At 38.9% G+C, this 22199-nt stretch overlaps 1 protein-coding gene across 1 annotated transcript; it reads right to left on the bottom strand.

Moving 5' to 3' along the window:
• Positions 1-17263: 17263 nt before the first annotated feature.
• Positions 17264-20480, bottom strand: MC4R (melanocortin 4 receptor). The gene is made up of 2 exons (XM_009669493.2): positions 20243-20480; positions 17264-18677 (listed from the first exon to the last, which is right to left on the bottom strand). The coding sequence occupies exon 2, from the start codon at positions 18602-18604 to the stop codon at positions 17609-17611; it is 996 nt and encodes a 331-aa protein (XP_009667788.1). The 5' UTR covers positions 18605-18677; positions 20243-20480; the 3' UTR covers positions 17264-17608.
• Between the last annotated feature and the right edge of the window lie 1719 nt (positions 20481-22199).

Below are 22199 nucleotides of genomic sequence, written 5' to 3'. Positions count from 1 at the left end.
GTTTTCAGTTTAGCAGGTCAAGCAGAACTTATAAGTTTACTATTCTGAGTAAATGCAGAGCCAGATTAACCAAAATAGAATAGAGATACAAATTCAAAGCATTTAAGCCTATGCTGAACTTTAAACCCACAAGAAGTCCTATTCCTTCACACACTTGAAGTGCTTCAGTTTAAGCAAGGACTTAACTGTCCGATTAATTTTTCATAAAACATAGATGCAATATGCCTCATTTTCAAATTTTAAGAATTGTTCTGAAATGGTATCTTAAAGTTAATGCCATTTTGAATGACTTATCAAAAATTAGCATTCTTTCACACCAGAACATTTAGGGAATTTAGTATAGGCAAGAGAGCTTTTTTGCCTCTGACTTGAGATCTTATACCTAATCAACCTTAATGGTCCTTCCTAATGGCCCTCCAAGCTTGAGATATTTTAGTCACACACATCTCTACATATTTTTATGGGCAAAAAGGTATTCAGATACCTAAATGACAAATTGCTGTGTCTTTAAATGACAAGCAGAAAAAGTGAGGCCAAGAAATTTTTAATTTCTTTAAATTTTCTTTTTCTTTCCCCTCAATTTCTGCAAGCCTCTTATGAAAGCTAATATTATGAGAAAATTTGACCATATCAGCTGAAATGAGGTAACAGCAGGATAAGTTAACATGAAACTGGGCTTGTAGGGCTGCAGCAAATATACCGACCACATAAGCATAACTCATTTTCTGACGGCTTTTGCAGTTTCTCAAATTGAGTTGAGTTTAATAGATATTGAGTTTAATAGATAGGAATGTTTAGTTAATAATATTTCAAGTGCACCTGCATGAAGACATCAGTTTCTTATTCATATTTAATTGACTATGTAACATCTCTATATCTAACATTTTTTATGTTATTTAGCAAGTTTCTGGCAGGAATTCTTTTAAAAAAGAGATATCTAAAATGATATCAATAATATCCTAAGACTAGCCTTAAGAGAGCTGCACAACTCCAGTAAGATTTTAGCTACCGGACAAAGAAGAAGGTGACAAAGACTGGGGTTTACCTATCTGCTGAAGATAAGTCATGCAGATCAACAGATTTGTGGCTCCAAATACCCCTGACCCACCAAGGTCATGCAGGAAAAGGAATCAGGCTTACCAGGATTCAAAAGGTCAGAGAGCTAGAGAGTACGTTAGATGCATGCTATACAGAGTCCACAGCTATTAAATAAATGGACGCCTCTGCGTTGTATTCTGTTAACACCCTCGAGGACAGCCAGAGGTCACGGTCACGGGAACGCACTGCTGCACCATTGGCTCCCACTTTGTCCTTTATGGACACCTATACCCAATATCATACTTCCTGCTTGCCACATGGCCTGAAGAAAGAAAACTGAAGGGCGCCAAAGGGCACATCTCATGGGGAGGCAAATTTTTTAGGTAGATAAGCTGGAGACGGTCCTAGCCTTGAAAGGAGTGTATTTATAAGCAGAGTCTGGAGCAAGGAGGGTTTGCTGACTTCATTGTGTCCAAAAACAGCCAAACAACAAGCCTCTTTCAACGAAAAACAACAGAAAACGTTGGAATTTTTCCAAGTTCCCTTTATGGAGCATCTCACAGTGTCATTCACTTCGACATGAAGTGCAGAATGCATCTGCTTCTCATATGAAGCAAGTCAGGCCAATTACCGTACTGCGTCACATGTACTTTTACCTAGGACTAATGGTTCTTCAAAGTCTTGTTTTTCAGCTGGAATAATGTGATGCAAAGCAGAAGTTCATAACTCCAGTGATATTCCTAAGAGAATATTTTCTGGTTTCTATTCTATCTGGAGATAAGTTCATTTTACTAATACAATACAAGTAAAGGTAATTACTCTATCTTTTCAGCAATGTGAAATAATCTTCTCAGAAGTCCCGTATCATTTTTTTACATTTTTTCCCCCTTTAAAATAAAAATGAAATGAATTCAAACCCACCTAGCTGCATGGTAAAGCACCAATTTTCCATGTAATCATTGCTGAAGGTCTTTTCTCCTTCTAAGGAATTTATACATTCATGTTTGAGAGCTTATAAGAAAATACTAAATCATCTTCAAACATAATGTGTTTCATAGGAGTTGTTAGATAACGTAATCAGTTAAAGTTGTAACACAGCCTTGTACAGTGCCATTTATTTTCAAGCTCTTTTGCATATTCTTAAAATAGTCTTTCCCTGATTTTTCTATATTATTCTATGAAGATTCCAATTAAGACTGGAGGTAATCCAGTTCCCTGGTATTCCCTCCCTCTTATTTTCTATCTTTTTTTCTGTCTGCTCAAACTCTTGTCACCGAAAAACAAGATTAAAAAAGGAAGCTTAAAGAGGGAAGAAAGGGTTAAAAATGAGAAATGTAGGGTTTTTTTTTGTGAAAGATTTTCTCTAATGAATTGAACCATATATTATTATTTAAAAAAAATCCAGAAATATTGAGTTTAAAGAAAAGGAGGATTGGGGAACAGTGAAACATTAGACTACAATTTTCAGTGATAAGAGACTCGTTTACCAAGTGGTAGTGAGGTACAGAAGATATTAACAACTGCTTTTCATTTTAGCTGATATAATATATGTCTGAACTCAGAAGATACAACAAGAAAAATAAAATAAGAAAAAAAAAAACCTCCAGAGATATTTTGCTCCCACTAATCACATCCGGGAGATTTTGCAGTGTATAGAGCTTCTAGCTTGATTCTTCTGCTTCTTCACTCCATCTAGAATATTAACAATTAAGTTTCCCTCACAGTAAAGCTGATGAAGCTCAGGCTGCGCTCAGCAGTCGACTGAAGTCCTTGGTTTTCAGACTTCAGCAGGCCCTTAAGGCTTGACACAGTAGAGGACAGTAGCACCTTACTTTAGGGTGCCTGGCCTCTAATGCAAAATCTCAAACCCAAAAGTCAGATTCTTTCGCTCCATACATAGCTCACTGGGAGACACAGGTCACGTAAGAAGCAACTACACTGCATTCGGGTAAACAGTGGGCATGGCAACACACAGCTTGCGCCAATAGCCAGGGGCAGAGACCTGTGCCATTTACTAAGACAAACAAAAACTCATGATCTTCTCAGCTTTTTGGCAGATTGACTACAGAGGGAGCCTGAGACTAAGTAATGAAGAGAGACAGAGATTTCTAGATGACACCTGCAATACTTCTCAGAAATCTCTCTGAAAATGGGATCAATTACCTTTCAGAGGCACCTTTCTCTCTTTTCTTTTTGCTTGGAGAGGGAACTTTAGATGAGTAATTTAGTTAAGAGAGCTAACTTTTAAGTGTCTAAAGTCAGGAGATCGCCATTAGAACCTCTGCCATTAGATTTGCACATTGTGCAAGTGTCCTCTGTGTTTTTTTGTGTTTTTTTTTTTTTCCTTAAAAGGACACCATAAATACGGAGCAGACACCTCATAAGTCAGCAGACTGATGTGCTTATTTTGACATGGGTGTTGTATGAAAACTTCAAGCTAGATAATTATTAAGACAGTGAAGGTCAAATATATATATATATATTTTTTTTTTTGGTAGGGATTGAATATTAAGTCATTGCCCATAACCTTTTCTCTCTAAAATGCTTTACAATATACTCAAATGATTCAAAGTTTCTTTTTTTGACATCTCTTCTTCCCATAACCTCCCCTCCAGCAGCCAAATTTTTCTCTGCATCACAGTCCAGTCATCAAATTGCCAGTCACTTCCTGCATACTGGTCCATTTTCATGAATTAATAAGTCTCCTCAGAGCATGAGACAGTACAATTTCACATGCAGGAAAACTTCAGAGAGCATGCATGAAACTCAGAGGGCCTGTTCTCTTGGCATCAAGAGCAGGACATTTGGAAGCCCCAGACCAGAACAACTTTGATCAAAGAGAAGAATAAATAATAGGGAAAAGGATCTAACTAGACTGCAATGCAAACAAACCAACAAAACCAACCAAACAAAAATAGAAAAGCTTCAATGAAATCGTGAGTTTGGGTGAGGAAGACTTGAAACAAACTTCTGCAGTTCGCTTAAGGTCGTCCAGAAGCACTAACAATGTCCTTACTCCGTCCCAGTTCCTGCTTCTGTGCACGTAATGCAGACAAGATTCAGTTCCTGTGTGTGTGCACTTTGTTCTGAACATAAAACCGTTATGGGATCTCTCCAGTCAGTTAGTGAAACTATAGCAAGCCAGAAGATTAACACCTGAAACAAACAAGTCTCCAGTCTCCCAATAACACAAACTTTAGCAACCAGTCCTAAGCTCTAGTAAACCACTTGAGCTTTCTTTCTTGAGACTAATGCAGTAAAAAAATTATTGCTATCATAAGAATAAAGTTGTCTTTGGTATTGTATTTCACTTACCTAGAGCTATATTCATTTTCAAGGTATAACCTGAATCTTTCAGATATCTATATCAATTTCTTCTTCTTAAAGTTTTCCTTTTAAGCTGGAGACCTCAGAGTGGGACTACTTAGTCTACAGTAAGTAAAACTTTACATACAAGAGACATCCATCTAGAACAGAAGTTGCTTGTGATTCTCAGGTAATGTGTTACCAAAAGCTGGTTTTGATTCACTTTCATATTAAGTTCAACAGCGTTATAGACCTCTCTTTTAAAAGTAGTAAATCTCAGAGCCCATTTTACTCTGCCTAAACTAGGCTATACCTTCTCTGGGTAGGCAGTTACTTCCATCTTCCTTAAGGTGGAGCCTAACAAGCTACACCTGCAATCAACATTAATTAGCCAGAACACCCGAGAGACTTCAAATACTCAAAGAAAAGACTAGAGAAACAGGAGAAGTCTTTATCTCATAGTGTGCTTCAGTTGCACCTTGCATGTAATATTTGTTGTTGGATATGTTAATTAATGGCCTCTTTACCTCATGTCTGTCTCTTTTGTACTTACATATAAAAAGCATAGCCATAAGGGACCATGAGTAGTGCCTTGAAAGGTTTGCTATATTTTCCCCTCAAAGTTTTTGTCTAGTCTAGAAAACTTTCAAATATCTCCTGTATTTACATATTATTGTAGTCATCACTAAAGCTAATATAAGGAATCTAATGGACCGCATTTATTTTTCTTCAGCATCTATTTTATATTATTTCAAAAGTATTATAAGTAAAAAATATATATATTTTAATAGATACTGAGTGAAATTAACCCCTTGTGCAATTATAGCAAAGTTAGTATATTCAAATCAAACAGGCTTTTAGCCCATCCATGAAAAATTCATATATTTTTATAAGAAGGATTTCTAAATTATACATTAAGATAATGTAACATTGAGGATTGCCTTAATGGAAAATCTATTTAAAATTTAATTCACCTGTTTGAGATAATTAATATTATTTTGAGATATTAATATTACTGAGACTTTGAAATAAACTTCCGAACTGGCCAAAAAGTATTTACATTTGTGATATTTCATGTTGAATGGCGATGTCTCAAGATTCAGCCTCAAGTTATGAAACACTACTTAATGTTTCAGCTTCTTATCTCCACAGAAAACTCTGCTTTGACAAATGCAACTTTGTTTTGACAAGCACTGGAAATTTTTTTTTCCAGCAACCTCAGATCATAAGAGACAGTAGAAGGAAAAAAAAAAGTCCTAATAAAAGTTGACAGAAAATAAAAAAAATAATTTTTAACTGAAAAGCAAGAATCCATAAAATTTTAGCCAGCTCTAACTGTACATACTGTTCCCCACATTTGAGCTCGTGTGGCTATAAGCAGACATCAGTGGGCAGCCCTGAGTGAACACAGAGCTAGCCAGAGTTTTGAAGCAAAGCTGCTTGCACCTTTCCTGGGGTGTGTGGGAAGCCCTTGGAAGCACTGAAGAAGCTTTCAATCTCTAAAGCCTGATTCACCTGATAGCACACTGGAACAATGAACTTTTGACATAGAGAACATATAGCTCTGCTGGAGAAGACATATTACTGTAAAGAAATTAGCAAGCAAGCCTCCCCTCCTACTCACTCTCCCTTTGCAAAACAACTCTTTCCCCTGGTTGCTGTCATTCCAGTAACTTTCAGTAGCTTCCTGAGGTACAATACAGTTTGCACTATTCCCGTTGCACCTTTAAGGAAGGAAACTTTGAAAAAATAACCAACTAAACAAACAAAAACTCTCTTTCTGTCACACCTGAGCTGCATCAGAACCCTCCTCCTCCTACTTCCTTGCCAAGCCTTAGGTTCCCCCAGCTGTACTCTTTCCCTCCTGCCCACATCTGAGAGGATATAGAGGAAATGGGACGAAATTTAGAGAAAGAATTATTGAGGAAAGAATAACATACAGCCTAAAGTATTCGGGGAGAGTAAATCATGTGAAGAAGAAAAAATAAAGGAGGGTTAAGGAAGAGGTTTCTCATATGTATCTAGAGTCTGATTTTTATGGCCATGTAGAAATTTGTGCAAATAGCATTTGGACCTTTAGGGTCCCTCAAGTGGTCACTCTGGTATTAAAAACATAAAATATAGAATATTGTCAGATTGCCAGTACGATAACAACCATGGTGGTGTAAAGGTTATTTTCATTTCATAGTGTGTCTTCTGTAATCCCAGTAACTATATTTGAACGATAGTGGCATTTAAATGTCAGAGGTGAAATGCAGACTTTGCTTAAGTCAGCTAAGGTTTGATATCCACTTCAAAGGGCCCAGAACTGGACCAGAGAGTTTCATAAGGAAGTTGCTATATATGGTAAATAGCAGCATGAAAGATTAGCTCTCTTCTCTAAAAATGTGTTTATATTCCTACTACTATTCCTAAATTAATATTACTTAAATGTTCTTCAAAAAATGAAGATAAGCAGAGGATAACATTTCCTCTAATCAATTTCCACAATGCATTAGAATGAAAATATAAGCCACTCTAATGTGAAAAAAGAAGTATTAGATTTCCCTACCAATACCTTAAGGAACACCTCCCACCCCAAAGCTCCAGGGATTCCTGAAATAGGATGAGAGTGAGTAAGAAGGAAGGCTGAGAAAGAGATGAAGGAGAGAGAGAGAGAGAGAGAGAGATATCTTCCCCTTTCAGATAAATTGCTTTCATTTCCTGGGAAATGATTGCATTGGCATATTGCATACAAAAGAAATTCAGCTTCCACTGTTTCAGCAACTAATAGTAAATGCTTTACTTTTATATAGAATCTTTCACTAAAAGACCTAGGTATCATTTAGGCTACAAACTCTTTCAGGTGGTGTCTGACTATTATACATTTGTAAAACGAGTAGTACAGCGAGATCCAATACAGTTCCAGGATTTATGAGCTAATTTAATATCAATGCTGCCTTACAAAATGAAATAAAAAAACATAAAATTCTCAATAGCCATGAAATCAATTCATTGTATTTAATTCTGCTTTACAGACAAGGAAATAGGTCACAAGGAATTTTAAGTCACTTGACAGAGGTCATCTTCACGATTCAGTAGCAGCATTTAAGGATTTTGTTTTATCAGTAGCAAAGTTTTGTGTAGCTCTCACGCCTCTGGGGCTAGAGAGGGGAGATAAAGTTGGTATTAAACCAAAATTAACTCAGAAATATTTGAAAATTGTCAAAGACTTCAAATCTCAAAAAGGTATAGGATATATTTAAGTTAATAAATTTTTGTGGACAATTCAAACTTCATGCAATATACTCAGAATAATCTCCTGCAGAACTAGTCTAGTAAACAATGTAATTCTATAGGGTTTCTGCAGGAAAAGAACTAAATTGCACTAATTTTCTGGCCAAAAATCTAAGAAATAAAGCACATACCTGAGAACTGAAGTGTATTCCCTACTTTTACACTCCTGGCTCTGTTGATATTCTTTTGTTTAGTACCTGGGAGTACATTAGGAAGGTTTTACACCAAAATACATATGCAAGGTCCCTACCCTGCAGTGCTGCAGATATAGTAACAAAGAGAATAAGGACATTAATGAGACCCAAGTGAATTAATTAGTAGAACCAGTGCCAATGGCATCCTAAAAAAGGGTACGGCTTTCTGAATCAAACGGCATTATAATCTTTCTCCTGAAATTCATAATGAGGGCAGACTTCAGTTGCAATTAGAAGCCAGGTTCTGATTAGAAGCAATCATTAAAGTACCTGTAGCTAGAAATGTTGCTGTTTTTCTGCTTTTTTATAATGCGATATTGGTCTATACCTTTCACAGTTAGCGCTTGTGAAATATAAGCACTTTTTTCATAAGAAATTCTAAGTAAATTCCTTTAATTTAAACCTCTGTTCCTGGCATCAACGTCTCCCTGCTCATACCGCCTTCCTTGTTCAACGTATTTATGCACCATCCCTTTCAGAGGTTGAAATTCTCACCAACTTCACAACATTTAATCTTGGAATTTACTTTGAAACTAAATTTTCTGTTTCCTATTATAATGCAACAATACATGGAAGCTCCGAAGTTCTTATGAAGCTATTTGGAGTGGTAACATCAAAACATTATGTGATGTTTGAAGCATAGCCTGGGTGAGCTACTGAAAGGTCCCGCAGGAGCTGATAAATCTACCCAATTTCAGATACAAATGCTTGAGATATTATAGTTCCTGGAATAGGAATCTGTGAACATTTTTCATTGCCTAGATCACCATACTGTAGCTGCATTTAGTCACTTAATGAGTTGCCTGCTGAGACTGCGGAAAGGAGAGGAGCACATTTGCAGGAAGAACTGCACAGAGTGTCTTCTGGAAGGATTGCCTTGAAGCAGCCTGTTTCTCTGACTACTGTGCTGTGCAAGAGAAAGAAACCTCACAGTTTCTCATTCTCAAACTGGTCTTAAAAATGAGCCTCTTTGCATCGCAGTATGAAGCGCTGCTAGTTCTCATTATTTCATTTGAATTGCACAATTTTAACTGGAGAAGGAATTTAACCACCAATCTAAACTGTATATTCAATAAACTACTACTGTTTCTGTGGCATATAAACAGTATCTGCAGCTGCTTCAGGAATCAAGGGTCACTCATGAGAACTCTTCCATTTTGAGCAAGCAAATACAGCAGGAATACACACCGTTTCCAGTGCTACCTACTGGGAAGGTGGCTACCTTTCCTTTTCAATATAGCTAGCTAGCTAGCTATAGATACAGATATAGAGAGCATGGAGAGGGGAATGCAAGCTGAATGTTGGAGGAGTCTGGAGGTGTCACCAAGAAATTACACGTGAGTCAAAGGGCACGCAGTCTCAATAAGGAGACCTTTCAGAACTGCAGCTGATCAGTATTACCAGAGTGAGCTTCTTCACCTAACACAAAGTATAGGAAATGTCTTCCTTCCTCTGGCATTACCACCTCTTGGTAATTCAAATACTGAAACTGCAAGGCAAAAGATTGTCATAGAAATGTGTATGTGACAGGCAGCATTGATTTTCTTTGTTTTCTCTTAGTAGGTGTTATGTGTGAGTCTGTTAAATGGAGGTATTTATAGAGCTTTATAACTGTACAGCCAAAGAGCCTCTTCCACAGTCTTTCTCAAACACTGAACTTATGCCCCCGGACATCCTTCAACAACCACGTCACTTTCAGCTACCTCATGGGTACACCGTATGTTGCATTTAACATTAAACACCAAAATGCACTGCATTCTTTAATCACTGCCTCCCTCTGAGATTGCAGGTACTCACATCAATGCTCCAGAACACCCATTTTGAACAAGTGACCAGAAGAATTCTGTATTAGGTAAAATTTATTAGGCATAAATATTTTCTACTCAACTCTATGAGAGTTCCAAAGTACAGCTAGCTGATTTATAAAAATGCTTCCCTGTCATGACTGTGTTTGCCTTTCTGAGCCTAATGTCTAGAAGACTTTAAATTATTTAAAGCCTTTTAAGAGTCTCAGCTAAGAAAAGGGAAAAAGAGAGAAAAACAAACACAACAGCTACCGAACCTGTATTCTGCAGTTCTAGCATCTAGTATGAAAAAAAGCATTTCTCTGTTTTGAAAGGTATGCCAAGGATTACAAATCTATGTCTCCTACAGTTCTTTTTTTGTGAAATGACATCACAGAAAGCCCTCTCCTTAAAATACTTTCATAGGCAGGAGTTGGAGCCATCTAGTCAATATCTATTGTACAACTAGCAGTTCACTTTGAGCCTGAGTAGCTTTCAGATTTACATGCACAGTATTGTCTTATTGAGTGGGGGGTTAATTGATTTTTTTCCCCCTCAGTTGCATCTGATCTTTTTGAGGCTTATCTTTGGTTACAAAAGAGGCCGTAAAACACAAGAGGTATGATGCATATAAACCACAAAATGAGTGAAAAAGAATATACAAATGAGTCTTTTCTTGTCACTGTTGTACTTACTAGGAAATTAATGTTTACACTTGAGATCTTCTGTCATCAGTAAAGGCATTGCAGAAGAACACAGGGATGTCAAAGACGTATCATACTTTCCATCTGCTTTTTTAATTGCTGCATTAGAGAGCAGATACAGCACATTAGTAAGTTTAACTGATATATTTTAGAGAAATAGGGATGAGAAGGTATCCTGAATGCAACATTAACATCAAGAGAACTAAATTTCAGTAGATAGGAAATATAACCCAAAAAGGTGCTCAAAGCAACTCTGCATTAAATCTGGTCTTAATGATTTTATAGTAAAATATATTTTTCCACAGAAAATTACTTAGCTACTTGTAAGGGCAATGTAGAAGGATAAGGAAGGGTTTGACTGTGTTTTTTCTCTTAATTTCTCTGCCCTGCTCAAGGGGCAGGAAAACTTTGATCCTCTGAACCCATACTTTTCATACTTCATACTTCTCACAGCGCTCACTGGCTATGCTGCTGTACCCGCAATATTGTGAGGAAGGGGAAGGCTGTACTTCAGAAGGACCTAAATTCAAAATGGTATTTTTCTTTGTATATCCAGATGCACAGAGAAATGCTCATTTCCTTAAGCATTTCTCCCTGGGATTTCCTGAGCTCAAAGCATCCTTCTAAGGGACAGCTGGAAAACGAGTTTGGAATAAACAAAACTCTTATATTGCACATCTAAAGCTGTATCACCCAAACTTCCAGTCATTTGAATAGCAGTCTCAAGATGAGGGGGAAGGCAGGTGAGCTGAAATTTCCATGTTTAAAATCAAACTCTTACAGTTGATGAAACATCAAAAGCACTCTAATTAATCTGAATCTGATGAATTCAGTGACAGGTGGCTATCCTGGCAGTATTTGAATATATATATTTGTAGTTGTAACTTCCCAGTGTGTCTTGGTGGCTGCCCAGTGATAACACAAATAAAAGATGGCATCACTAGCTGCTTTAATACTTGTAGCACGTAAAAAAGTACCTCAGCAGTCCCGTACCAGCTATTGGGAAATGATAGCTCGTTCTGATTAGAAGTCACCCGGGAGAGCAAACGCGTGTATACCCCAGTCAGGAAGGAGATAACCCTAGGAAACTCTAGTGCAACAAAAGAAGGCAGTCGCACAGCCTGGGAGAGCCAGCAGCTCCACCGAGGAGCAGCGATGTCCAGGGAGAAAAGCAGAAGCGGTAGGTGAGTTTGGTAGGTCCTTGCTGAGGAGACGCCAGCCCCGGGGCAAACCCACAGCAATTCATGTATTTTAAAGCATCTTGACCATTTCAGTCCTATGCAGTCAATCACAAAATTTGCTTCAGTTGTGAAATAGCTGAGATGAAGTGAATCTTCACGAAGCCTGGAAGGATATCAGATGGTGTACTATTTATGATCCTGTATTTGGCATCTACATCACTGTAGGTGACAGAGGTGACTGAGATTTCATAAAGTGACCAAGTGGCAAAGATGCATAGGACTGAAAGGGTCCTGATGCTTTAAAACACATAAATTGACTGTAAATGGATACAGAAAGATCATGGGCACTCACAGGACTGTGCACTCATTTTTCTTTGTAATTTCTTGATTTTTCTGTGGGAGTAAAACCAGTGTAGGAAATAAGATGCTGTCTTAGTGAAGTGAAGTGTTGTTAGAAAAAGGCTTTTTGAGGCAGGATATAGGACTGTTGTTTTAGTTTTAACAAATCAACCACCGCTTTCTGAAGAACAATCAACTTCTCAGACAGAAAGAGATGCAAAAAGGTCACAGAGCAGGGCTCCTTTCAAATTTTACTGTCGCTGCATGTCTATCCAGATAGTTAGAAGCAACCATGATCATGTGCATGTTATACACTGTAAGATGACTTTCCATGCTTTAATGCAAAAACTCACTAGTCAGTTGGAACGTGGTGGTTTTATGTGCACGCAGTTAAATTTATAGGCAGATAATTGCACAAATAGTGCTTTCCAGAAAGCTTTCAGTCTCTCTTGGCCCAGCCAAAATTGGGAAAGTGTGGAAACTGATTACCTCAATACTAGTAATTCAATTTTGCTGATTTTTTTCTCCAGATCCCTTCTTTTGTTTCTCCTTTCAAGGAGGAAAAAAGTTTGTTTTTTTTTTTTTAACATATCAGCCTTCAGGCTGTACTGAATACAATGACTTTAGAAATGACTTTTTATGATGTCCTTGAGGTATGTATGTTGAACTCTGCATGACCTGTGTTAGCATGAGAAGAAATCTCAGAAGAACTGCACGGAGGTGTTATCTCAGAGAGTATATATTGTTATAGCAAATAACTTCATAGCATATTTTAATTCCTCTGAACTTCAGAATGATTGTTGCAGATAGTTGCATAAAAATACAGTATTTTTTTTATTGATACTGGTTCCAAATGTATTTGGACTTCTGTTTGCTTACTTATCCACTATTTTTTGCAAAGAAAAAAGCTCTAATAAACCTTAATATTTTGGTTTCAAAAAGAGTAAAGTATGGCATTTTGCCCATTATATGGATTTTAAGTTTTCTTTTTGCCACCTGCAAACCTACATAAACTACTTTTTATTGATGTATAGAAGAATGTATTAGGATAAGATTTACAACAGATCCCTGCTTATACTGCCAGGATAGCCTTAAGTCTGACCTCCAGGTCCCAGAGAGCTGCATCAAGATGAATGTACCAGGGTTAGTTCTTGATGATAAAAGCCTGGCTACAATCAGTTAGGAAAACCAGATCATTCTGAGGATTGAAATAATACAAATAGTGCAGAATTCAACAGTACAGAATCTGAAGTCATTAATTTGGAGATTAACAATAGGATGTGAATCTCTACAGTGAGGGCTACTCAGTACGAAACAGCCCAAGAGGAGAGTGTTTCGGATTCATTATTTCATCACAGGAAACAAATGTGAACTATCCATAAACTGTGGCCATGAAAGAGGCAAATATTTTAGGTAAGGAGTTTTTTAACAGAGCAGAAGTAAAACATCACTGTACAGAGCAGTAGGATTTCACCTGAAATGTTGCTCACAGTATTATTTCCTACCATGTAAGGGATGACTAGAAAAGTTCAGAGTGGTGGTGGTCTAGAAATATGCATGTATACCAAGCATGGAGAACAATTAAAACAAATAGGCAATGTTGGCAAGAGAACAAATGAGTGAAAGCACAACCCACAAATACATTTACATTGCAAACTAGAAGGTGATGTTTCTTTAATACTCAGAACAGAAATTCACTTATAGTATGAACAGAGTGGGAAAAAATAAGAAAAATAGCTGGATCAACAGAACTCTCTGAAACAAAAAAAACAACTGGATCAATTCATAAACAGGCTTATATATCAGTGAGTGTCTTTAATAGCAAACAGAGATCTCACCACCTTGTGAAGTCTTTTTTTTTGTAAGCAAAAGAAGAATTTCATCCAAAGAGAAAGCCTTAGAATACCTGAGATATGAGTGAAGGTATCAGAATATTAATTTAAAATATGAAGTCATTTCTGGACCAACACTGAAGAATTCATCCCTAAAGGTGCGTTTTCTGAGAGTTCACTTCCAGTGGGGCTGCATTTAATGCAGAGTACTATAAATGACATCAAGAACTAAGTTATTCTATACCAAAATTTCATCTTGAGGATGAAGGAGGATGCCGGGATCGTGCACCTTGTAAGATGGGAGTGGCTTTAACAACATAAAAGTAATGTATACACTACACAGCTATTAAAGCCATGACTAAAGACATTATTGTTGCTGCACATTTAATAACATGAGAGTTTGTCAGTGCATCTCTCCTTGCTTTCAAATGACAACATGGTTCAGTTTTAAAGGGAATCTTGGAATACCATTCAAAATCCACTATACTGACACCAACTGCCACCTGCTAAGTGCTTTTTGGAGTTCTTTGGTTTATTCAAAAGCTACTTCCAAGCTAAAGAAATGCCTTTTTTTTAGAAAGACATTTGCTTCAATATGCAAAGTTCTGTGTGCTATATTGCAGCCATTTATTGGGAAAGGGCAAGGAACATAACCACCAGTTCCCAGCTCCACCAAAGGCTGCCTTGTACGAGGCTGAGCAAACCCATTAATTGCTGTTCACCAGCAGAACTGAGGATGTAAATCTTTACACCTGTAAAATACAGACAAAATCATTTCTTTGGCACAGAGGTATATGTCATGGTTATATAAAATAATTAAAATGCTAAGTGGTGAAGTGATTAAGGTCCCAGATATTTAAAGCAAGAAAGTTCATTTTCTTAGAACATTTGCAAATAGAAGAACAAAGCTCTAGCAAACTGTGTGGAACATAAACCTGTGCTCTCCTTACTCTCCAGCAAGCTTGATGGACTTATTTATCTTTCGCAACATTAATTTCTGTGACTTTACTGGAAAGCTGCCAGAGCTATAGGCAAATAGGAACTGATTCAGCTACTTAGAAGCTGGGTATCTGCTTCAGAGTATCTGGGAATATAAAAATTATTTATCTAGGAGGTTTGCCAGCAATTTCAATAAATTATATTCTGTCTAAGAAAAGAACACCATGAAAAAATTCTCTTTAATTAAAAAGTACACAAAGGAGTATGCATGACATTATACATAAATATATATTTGTATACATATATATATATATATTTGTAAAGCTAAATAGCTTTACAAAGTAAAGACAAAAGAGCTGCTAAGCAGGCTCAAAGTCGATAAAACTCTAAAATAAGTTATCCCAAAAATTAGATTTCTAAATGAGATTTAGTACTTACTGGCGACAAAGTCCTCTTCATTAATCTTAATCCTAATAAGCACAAAAGAGATTCACACCATTTTTGGAAACTTTAAGAAAACCATTGATTAAAATCTCCGTACCAACACGATAAAAAATTAATTGTTGTTTCTCTCCCTCTTGACTTGTAAATAGAAGTGAGACTAACAGTTTTAAGTAATTTAGAGAAGCATATCCTGTTCAAAATTTAGAATTGTTTAAGTTAGATGTACGGTTTGTGTATAGCCGAAGGAGAGAAAGAAGGTTTGAGGTAATATTCAAAGCACCTAAGGTAGTATCTTGCTCTTATATCATTTTCCAAGAAGTCTCTCTACAGACATAAAGGGAATCTCTGGAGCCCAGAGTTGTAACTTACAGTCCTAAATTAGCTGTGTAAAGTGAGGCAGGACAAAGATCAAATGCAATTTGTGTCTTGTGCAAAATATCAGCAGAAATTTCTTGCATTATTTGCAGAGCAGTTTTGCATAGCTAGCATCAAGTCTTGTGGGAGAAGGGAAAGCTTTTAAAAAATCCAAGAGAATTCTAGGGGATTTTTGGAGAGACTATTAATTTTAATACATTCACTCTCCTCCCCTCCACCCCCCGAGTCTCAATCCTCCTTCTTTAATGTCTTTTATTTTCTATCCAGTGGAAACAGGCAGCGATGTGTTATTGAAATGTTTGTTCCCTCTAAAAGAAAATGAATAATGTTAATGCAGTAGATACATTTCAACATTTTCCACACTTCAATTATTATGATGCCATGATATCACTTACTAGAACTAGAAGTAACAGGTCTGTTACAAGCAGTGCGGTGGGGCGACACAAGTGCAAGAGTAGGGTGCAAGAGACCTGATTTCTCTGCTACTGGTCTACCAAGGAGCTTTGATGTACGAAGTCAAACGACTTGCTCCTTCTCCCCATGAGTAAGTTGAAGTGTGAGATACTGAGACCCACTTTAAGTCCTTTGTGTTCTTTGACAGAGGACCCAAAGCACTGAGCTTTCATGTATCAATATTTCACTGTATGTCTAACTTTAACAAGCAAACAAGCAGCTTGAGGTAACAAGCAGTTTTCAAGAAAATTAATAGAACTGCTCAACCCACTACTCATCTTAGTAAAATGAGGCATTTAGGATTAAACCCTAGATTCTTTACATTCAATTTTCGCTTTTTAAATCAAAACTTTCCACCAGTGGATTTTTATACTTACTAGGAATAACAGATATTTTTTCTGTGCCTTAGCTGTCAAGGTGCTGTAGGATATCCTGTGTATCCTGAAACCCTGTGTATCCACATGTTGCTTCAAGCACTTTCAAAGGTGCTAAAACCAGGGACCTGAGGTCCTTGTTGTAGTCTGCAGAGAGACGTCTTAGCATGAAATGGAGAACACTTAAGACAGGCACCTGAAAAGGTGATGTGGCCTCATGCAGAGCTAACACACCAGACTGCAGGCCAGGGCTGAGCACAGAAGGTGGTTCACAGCCACAGGAGCCAGCGCTCCTTCCCCGTGGTGGCCTTTTCCCCAGGAGCTCAGGCACACTGCAGCACGGTTGGAGGTGGGTGAGCTGGGCTGACACACGCTCCAGTTCCTCCACCATGACCCGGGCAGTGCATCCGCTACCTGCTAACACAGCAGCACCATTTCTTCTGAAACGCAGAGTCTTTATTTCTCAGGGCACCTCAGAACAAGGGAGCACCGAATGCCCAAACTGAAGTCCCCTCTTCATCCTACAGGTAAAAGTCTCAGTGAAGGTTTACACTGGTGCTGACACTGTCAGTGTTGACACTGTACCTGTTTCATGGGGGTCCTAGTCTACCTGGCTGTCAGTCTAATAAATGTATCCAGGGCTAAGTGAGGCTCCAGGAAACAACTGCAGTTTTGCAAAAAGGCACTGCCAGACATATAGCAGTCACCATCTTGGGAGGAAAAAAAGAAAAAAAATCAGGCATTTAATTTTCTGGGTAACAAGTGCTTGAAAAATCTTGTTACAGTAGGCTGTAACTATAACAAAGAACAGAATTGCTGCTTTCAGAATAGAAGGGAAAAGATTTCAAAATGAATGAACACAACTCCTCGGTCCCAGTAACCTTTATGGAAAATCTACTTCCTAATTCTAGAGAACTTCTAATGCGCTAACAGAAAAACAAATGTTCTATTTTAAGTTGAATATAATTTAACAGATAGCTATAATTACATCAACAGAATAAAGAACAGTATCAGCCAATACGTACTGTAAGTCAGGCAAGTTATTTATTTTTTCAGCAGTTGGAATATACAGCTGCTCATGTTTGTTAATATTTCACATTTGTCTTTACATTTATTTGCTTACTTACAAACCGGTGTGAGGTGTTACTTTTCTTCTCTTCCCCGTCAAATAAATTACAAGCTGCAGATATCACAAATACTATACAGAAATATGAATTACACATGAATGGGATACAAGCATGGGAAGAAGGGGAGAGACAGAGAGTTGTTCACTGTTAAAGATATAGCCCACATTCTGTCGAGAAAGAGGATCTGAAGGCTTGGAAGTCTCTGCTACGTGGTGGGTGCACAGTAAGGTATCCATCTCCGTTTAATATTTGCCGGGCAAATCACAAAGCCCTCTCAAGCTACAGCAGCATATAATCTCCTTGAATGTTTTCCTGAGCTCCTGACTCCGGAACGCGTAGATAAGTGGATCAATGATGGAATTGCACATGATGAGGATGAGGTAAAAGTTGAAGTGGGACATGAAGCACACACAATAAGGGTTGTAGGGGCAGGAGATATAGAAGATTAGGTGCAGGAAAAATGGGGCCCAGCACACAACAAAAACTCCAATCAGGATGGTGAGAGTGATGGCCCCTTTCATGTTGGCCCCTTGGCGAATTGGGCCAGTTCCCGGAAGAACTGCAATCTTTTTAATATGCATCCGGGCCATCATGAACATGTGGACGTAGAGGGAGGCCATGAGAATGAGCATGGTGAAGAACATGCTGATAAGGCAGATGATGACAACACTGCTGTCAGAGTAAATGATGAACAAAATGCCTGACACTGTGCAAGCAGCCCAGATGCATGTAATGATAACCCCTACGCGCTTCACCGTCATGATGTTATGATACTGGAGGGCGTAAAAGATAGTAAAATACCTGTCCACTGCTATTGAGAGGAGACTGCAAATTGATGCAAGCAGGGAACTGCAAATCACTGAGTCAATGACATTGTCAATGTTTATGGTAAAACTCTGTGCGTCTGTGTCGGTGTTGTTTAGAAGCGTGATGACGATAGTTTCCGATCCGTTGGATACACTCACTAGCATGTCAGCCACTGCCAAACTACAGATGAAGAAGTACATAGGCGAATGGAGGTTCTTGTTCTTGGCTATTGCCACAATGACCAAGACGTTCTCCAGCAAGCTGATGATGCCCAGAGTCACAAACACTTCAGGGGAAACAAAGAGTTGCTCATAGCAGCCTCCCGAGGAGTGGCCCTTGGCGTTCGGCTCGCTGGCACCTCCGTGCGGTGCGTAGCTGTGGTTCCAGAAGTGGAGAGGCTGGAGCGTCCCACGCTGCTGGGTGAAATTCATCTTATGGAGAGCCCCTTTCACCCTCCTGCTTTTAAAGCTGTTCTTTTTGCATCCCTTTGAAATCCTCCTTTGGCTTTTCAGTGGGGGAAAAAAAGAAAAAAAAAAAGCCAGCACCAAGGCAGAACGTAGATCAGAACATTTTAACTGCTACTACAAAGGAAGGTTAAAAACTCAGAAATGCTGGTTTACTCTCTCGTAGATGCATAGACCATCATCGCATTTACCCTGGTTATCTATGTCACTGAGTCCCAAAAACGAGCTGTAAGTTTGCATCAGATTCTCCCTTACATTCAGTTCCCATTTAGTTCAGTTACATGCTGCAGGGTTTTTTCCTTCCCTTCCACTAAGAGAGAAAATCCTCAAGTGACTGCTGCCAAGCAGAAACTAATTTCAAACTGCAAGCACCACTCTCGCTGTCAGGCAGTGCATGCTGGCTGCCTGTTTTATGGTGTGTGGAGGAGAAAAATATTCAGGGGTACTCTCCGCCTCTGCTTTGCCTCCCAGCCAATGGGGCTCGGGAGCTGCGGAAAGTCGAGGGGCTGCTGCTTCTGAGCTGCTCTGAAACACCGCACAGCACAGCGGATTCAGATGCAACACCAGCTTCCAATAGCTACAGGAAATCAGATGTGCTCCTGCAAATTTGTTTCACTTGAACTTTTCAGAATAGTATTTTAATGCTTATTTTGTGGATTTTTCATATAATCAATTTCTCTCCTTACAGCTACAACTGTACTAGCAATCTTACAAAATTCCTGCAGTTGCACTAATGGCTTCTATTTTTGGACTGTAATTTACTCTTCCCTTCTGTGACATAAAGTTGCTTCACTTTGTATGTGTGGTAAAATGGCAAAAGCACTAGAAAGCAAGAGAATACTCATGTCCTCTTGGCTCTCTCTTCCAGACCACCATTCATTAACTTTTCTATGCCTTAATTATCCATTTGCAAGACGTAGAGTTGGCTACAAGCTTTCTAAGCTTGTTGTAATTTTGTATTTTTTTTAATTTTTAGAAATGGAGGCCATCTAAGGACCAAAAAGAGAGCAGGGCTACTCTTCGGGAGGTCTTCTACGAATCACAAACAGCTGAGTAAAATATCCCAATGAAAATAGTTTTTGCCCAGGTAATATTCCTCTTGGTTATCTTATTTCCAGGAAGGAAGAGATGACAGAGTTAATTGTAGCTGCCCTGTCATCATCAGAAATTAGCATGCTGAGCAGAAAAAGAAAAGTCAATAGTTAGAGTAGATGAAGGAAAGCACTGGGAGACAAAGTTGCAGCCTGTGAGAAACATGGCTCAGACACCAGTAATGATACCAAGACATTAATAAATCCCAGAACAGTTCATCCCAAGGGTGTCTCTGTGCTTACCTGACAGGAGCTGAAAGTCAGCTTTTGTGAGTTCTGCCAGGGAAAGCCCTCAAGACAGAGGAGGAAAAAATGCCAAATGACTACAAAGAGACAGAGGCAAAAGCTGTTTTGCTATTCCTCTTGCAAGTACTGCAACTGAAAATTAAAATCCAAAAATCCTGAACAAAGACTAAAATATAGGTACATTTTAAAGCTGTGGAGGAATCAGTCATTACACCTGAGTGTAAAGTTTACAAAGAAGGTGTTTGAATGAGTGAATGCAGTCACCTACCAGGGAGGCTGTAGACAAGACTGTATCTGAGGCAAGAGCCAGTAAACGGCAGTTTTCTTCACCCTCCCAAGTTTTGTTCACCTTTTCCTTGTGAAGGGGTTTGCTGGTTTATAAAATGAACAGCTAAACAGACAAACAGGGGAGCAGCGTGCCTGTGGAAGCGTAGCTATCTGTGCTCGCCCAAGCACCCGGGTAAAGCAGCATTTTACTGTCACATTTGGATTTGTGGGCCTTCCCCAGAGAGATAACTTCACAAAGCTGAAACATAAACACCAAAGACAAACAAAATAACTTGAGGCACAGGAAATCCCACATTTATCAGTGAGGAACACATCATTCACCAGCAGCATCCTCTCAATGAAAGAATAGTTTGGTGCTGAGGGCGAGATTTATTTTCCTATCAAGATACAAATCAAATCAGGCTTCAAAAAGATCTGTTGTCTTGTTACTCAGCCCTGGGCCAGCACCCACTATCCCCTGCTGCAGAAAGGACTTGCCTACCTAACCCTTAAAGGCACATCTACAACGGGAGAGCGGAGAGAAAATTTCCAAAAAGACCTGTGTGGGAGAGGAGCATCTCAAGACTTTTTTGCTACACCTGCAGCCAGGAATTTGCCATCTGCAAGTTATTCCAAGGAAGCGGCAACCCAGCATCGCTTGTTTCACCAGCTCTGTCTATGCTGGGAGCACCTATGGCACAGGACCACTCCCCTTTGCTTCCCTTGATGGAGCCAGAGCTGACAAAGGGCAGGGAGAGAAGCTGCCTCCGGAGGATATTACCCTATTTGCTCCAGCCATCCCTTTTGTGCTTCCTCTCTTTCTCTGCACATTATCCCTCCTCTCATCCCCATTTACCCTTCCTAGTATCTCTCTTCACCCAGATGCTACTCGAACAACGCACCATCCTTTACTGGTCTCTGAAAATGGTTATAAAAATGCAATGTTGGTTATAGCCTGGGAAAGAAAAGGATGATTCTTTCCCACCCACTACCATCTCCACCTTGCTCTGAGGGAGGGTGGGCTTATCATACCGGGCTTTCTCCAACCCCAAAACCAGACCACTCTGCAGAAACACCCTACCTAATTCAGCTGGGATCTGGAAGAAACCTGGCCTTATCTGCCTACCTCCACGGCTTAGGTTTGTGCTAATTTACGAACTATCATTTACGTCAGAATTTCAGCTCGTACTCTCCAAGTCATTCTTGAGGCAAAGTTACAATTGTTTTGGTGTGTTAGCTGTTCATATTTGTACGATAAAGGTACATAACCGAAAGCAATGGACTTAACGGTAGCTTAGCAACTCAGTTGAGGCACTGTAGGAGGGGATGCACTATTAGCCTGCTATAACTACAAGGTAAAATATGTTATCTGAGCATTTTTTTGAAATGAGAGATAGTGTATGTGTGTTTAAATACTTCTACAGTAGATGGATGTGTATCTCTGGCTCTCATTTAGCAAAACTCAAACTATATAATTTTAAAAAAGCTCAGAGAAACCTAGCTCTCTCATGCCTACAGATATGGTAATATTTCAGGGTTTTTACTGATGGATAGTAGGAGTAATATGTATAACTTAAAACTAGTTTTTAAATTTTAAAAGCTAAAGTTGAGCCAATATTTCTTTCAAAAATCATACAGAATCACAGAACGGTTCAGGTTGGAAGGAACCTCTGGAGATCAGCTAGTCCAGCCCGCTTGCTCAAGTACAGTCATCTAGAACACATGGCACAGGATTGCATCTGGGCAGGTTTTGAATATCTCCAAGGATGAAGACTCCACAGCTTCTCTGGGCAACCCGATCCAGTACTCAGTCACTCTCCCAGGAAAGAAGTTTTTCCTCAGGTTCAGATGGAACTTCCTGTGGTTCAGTTTCTGCCCGTTGCCTCTTGTCCTGTCACTGGGCACCACGGAGAAGAGTCTGACCCCATCCTCTTGATACCCTCCCTTCAGATACTTGC

Source organism: Struthio camelus, chromosome 2, assembly GCF_040807025.1.
Source record: "Struthio camelus isolate bStrCam1 chromosome 2, bStrCam1.hap1, whole genome shotgun sequence".
NCBI classification, from domain to species: Eukaryota; Metazoa; Chordata; class Aves; order Struthioniformes; family Struthionidae; genus Struthio; species Struthio camelus.
The sequence above is the reverse complement of the archived record's forward strand: the minus strand, read 5'-3'. Positions and strand labels throughout refer to the sequence as shown.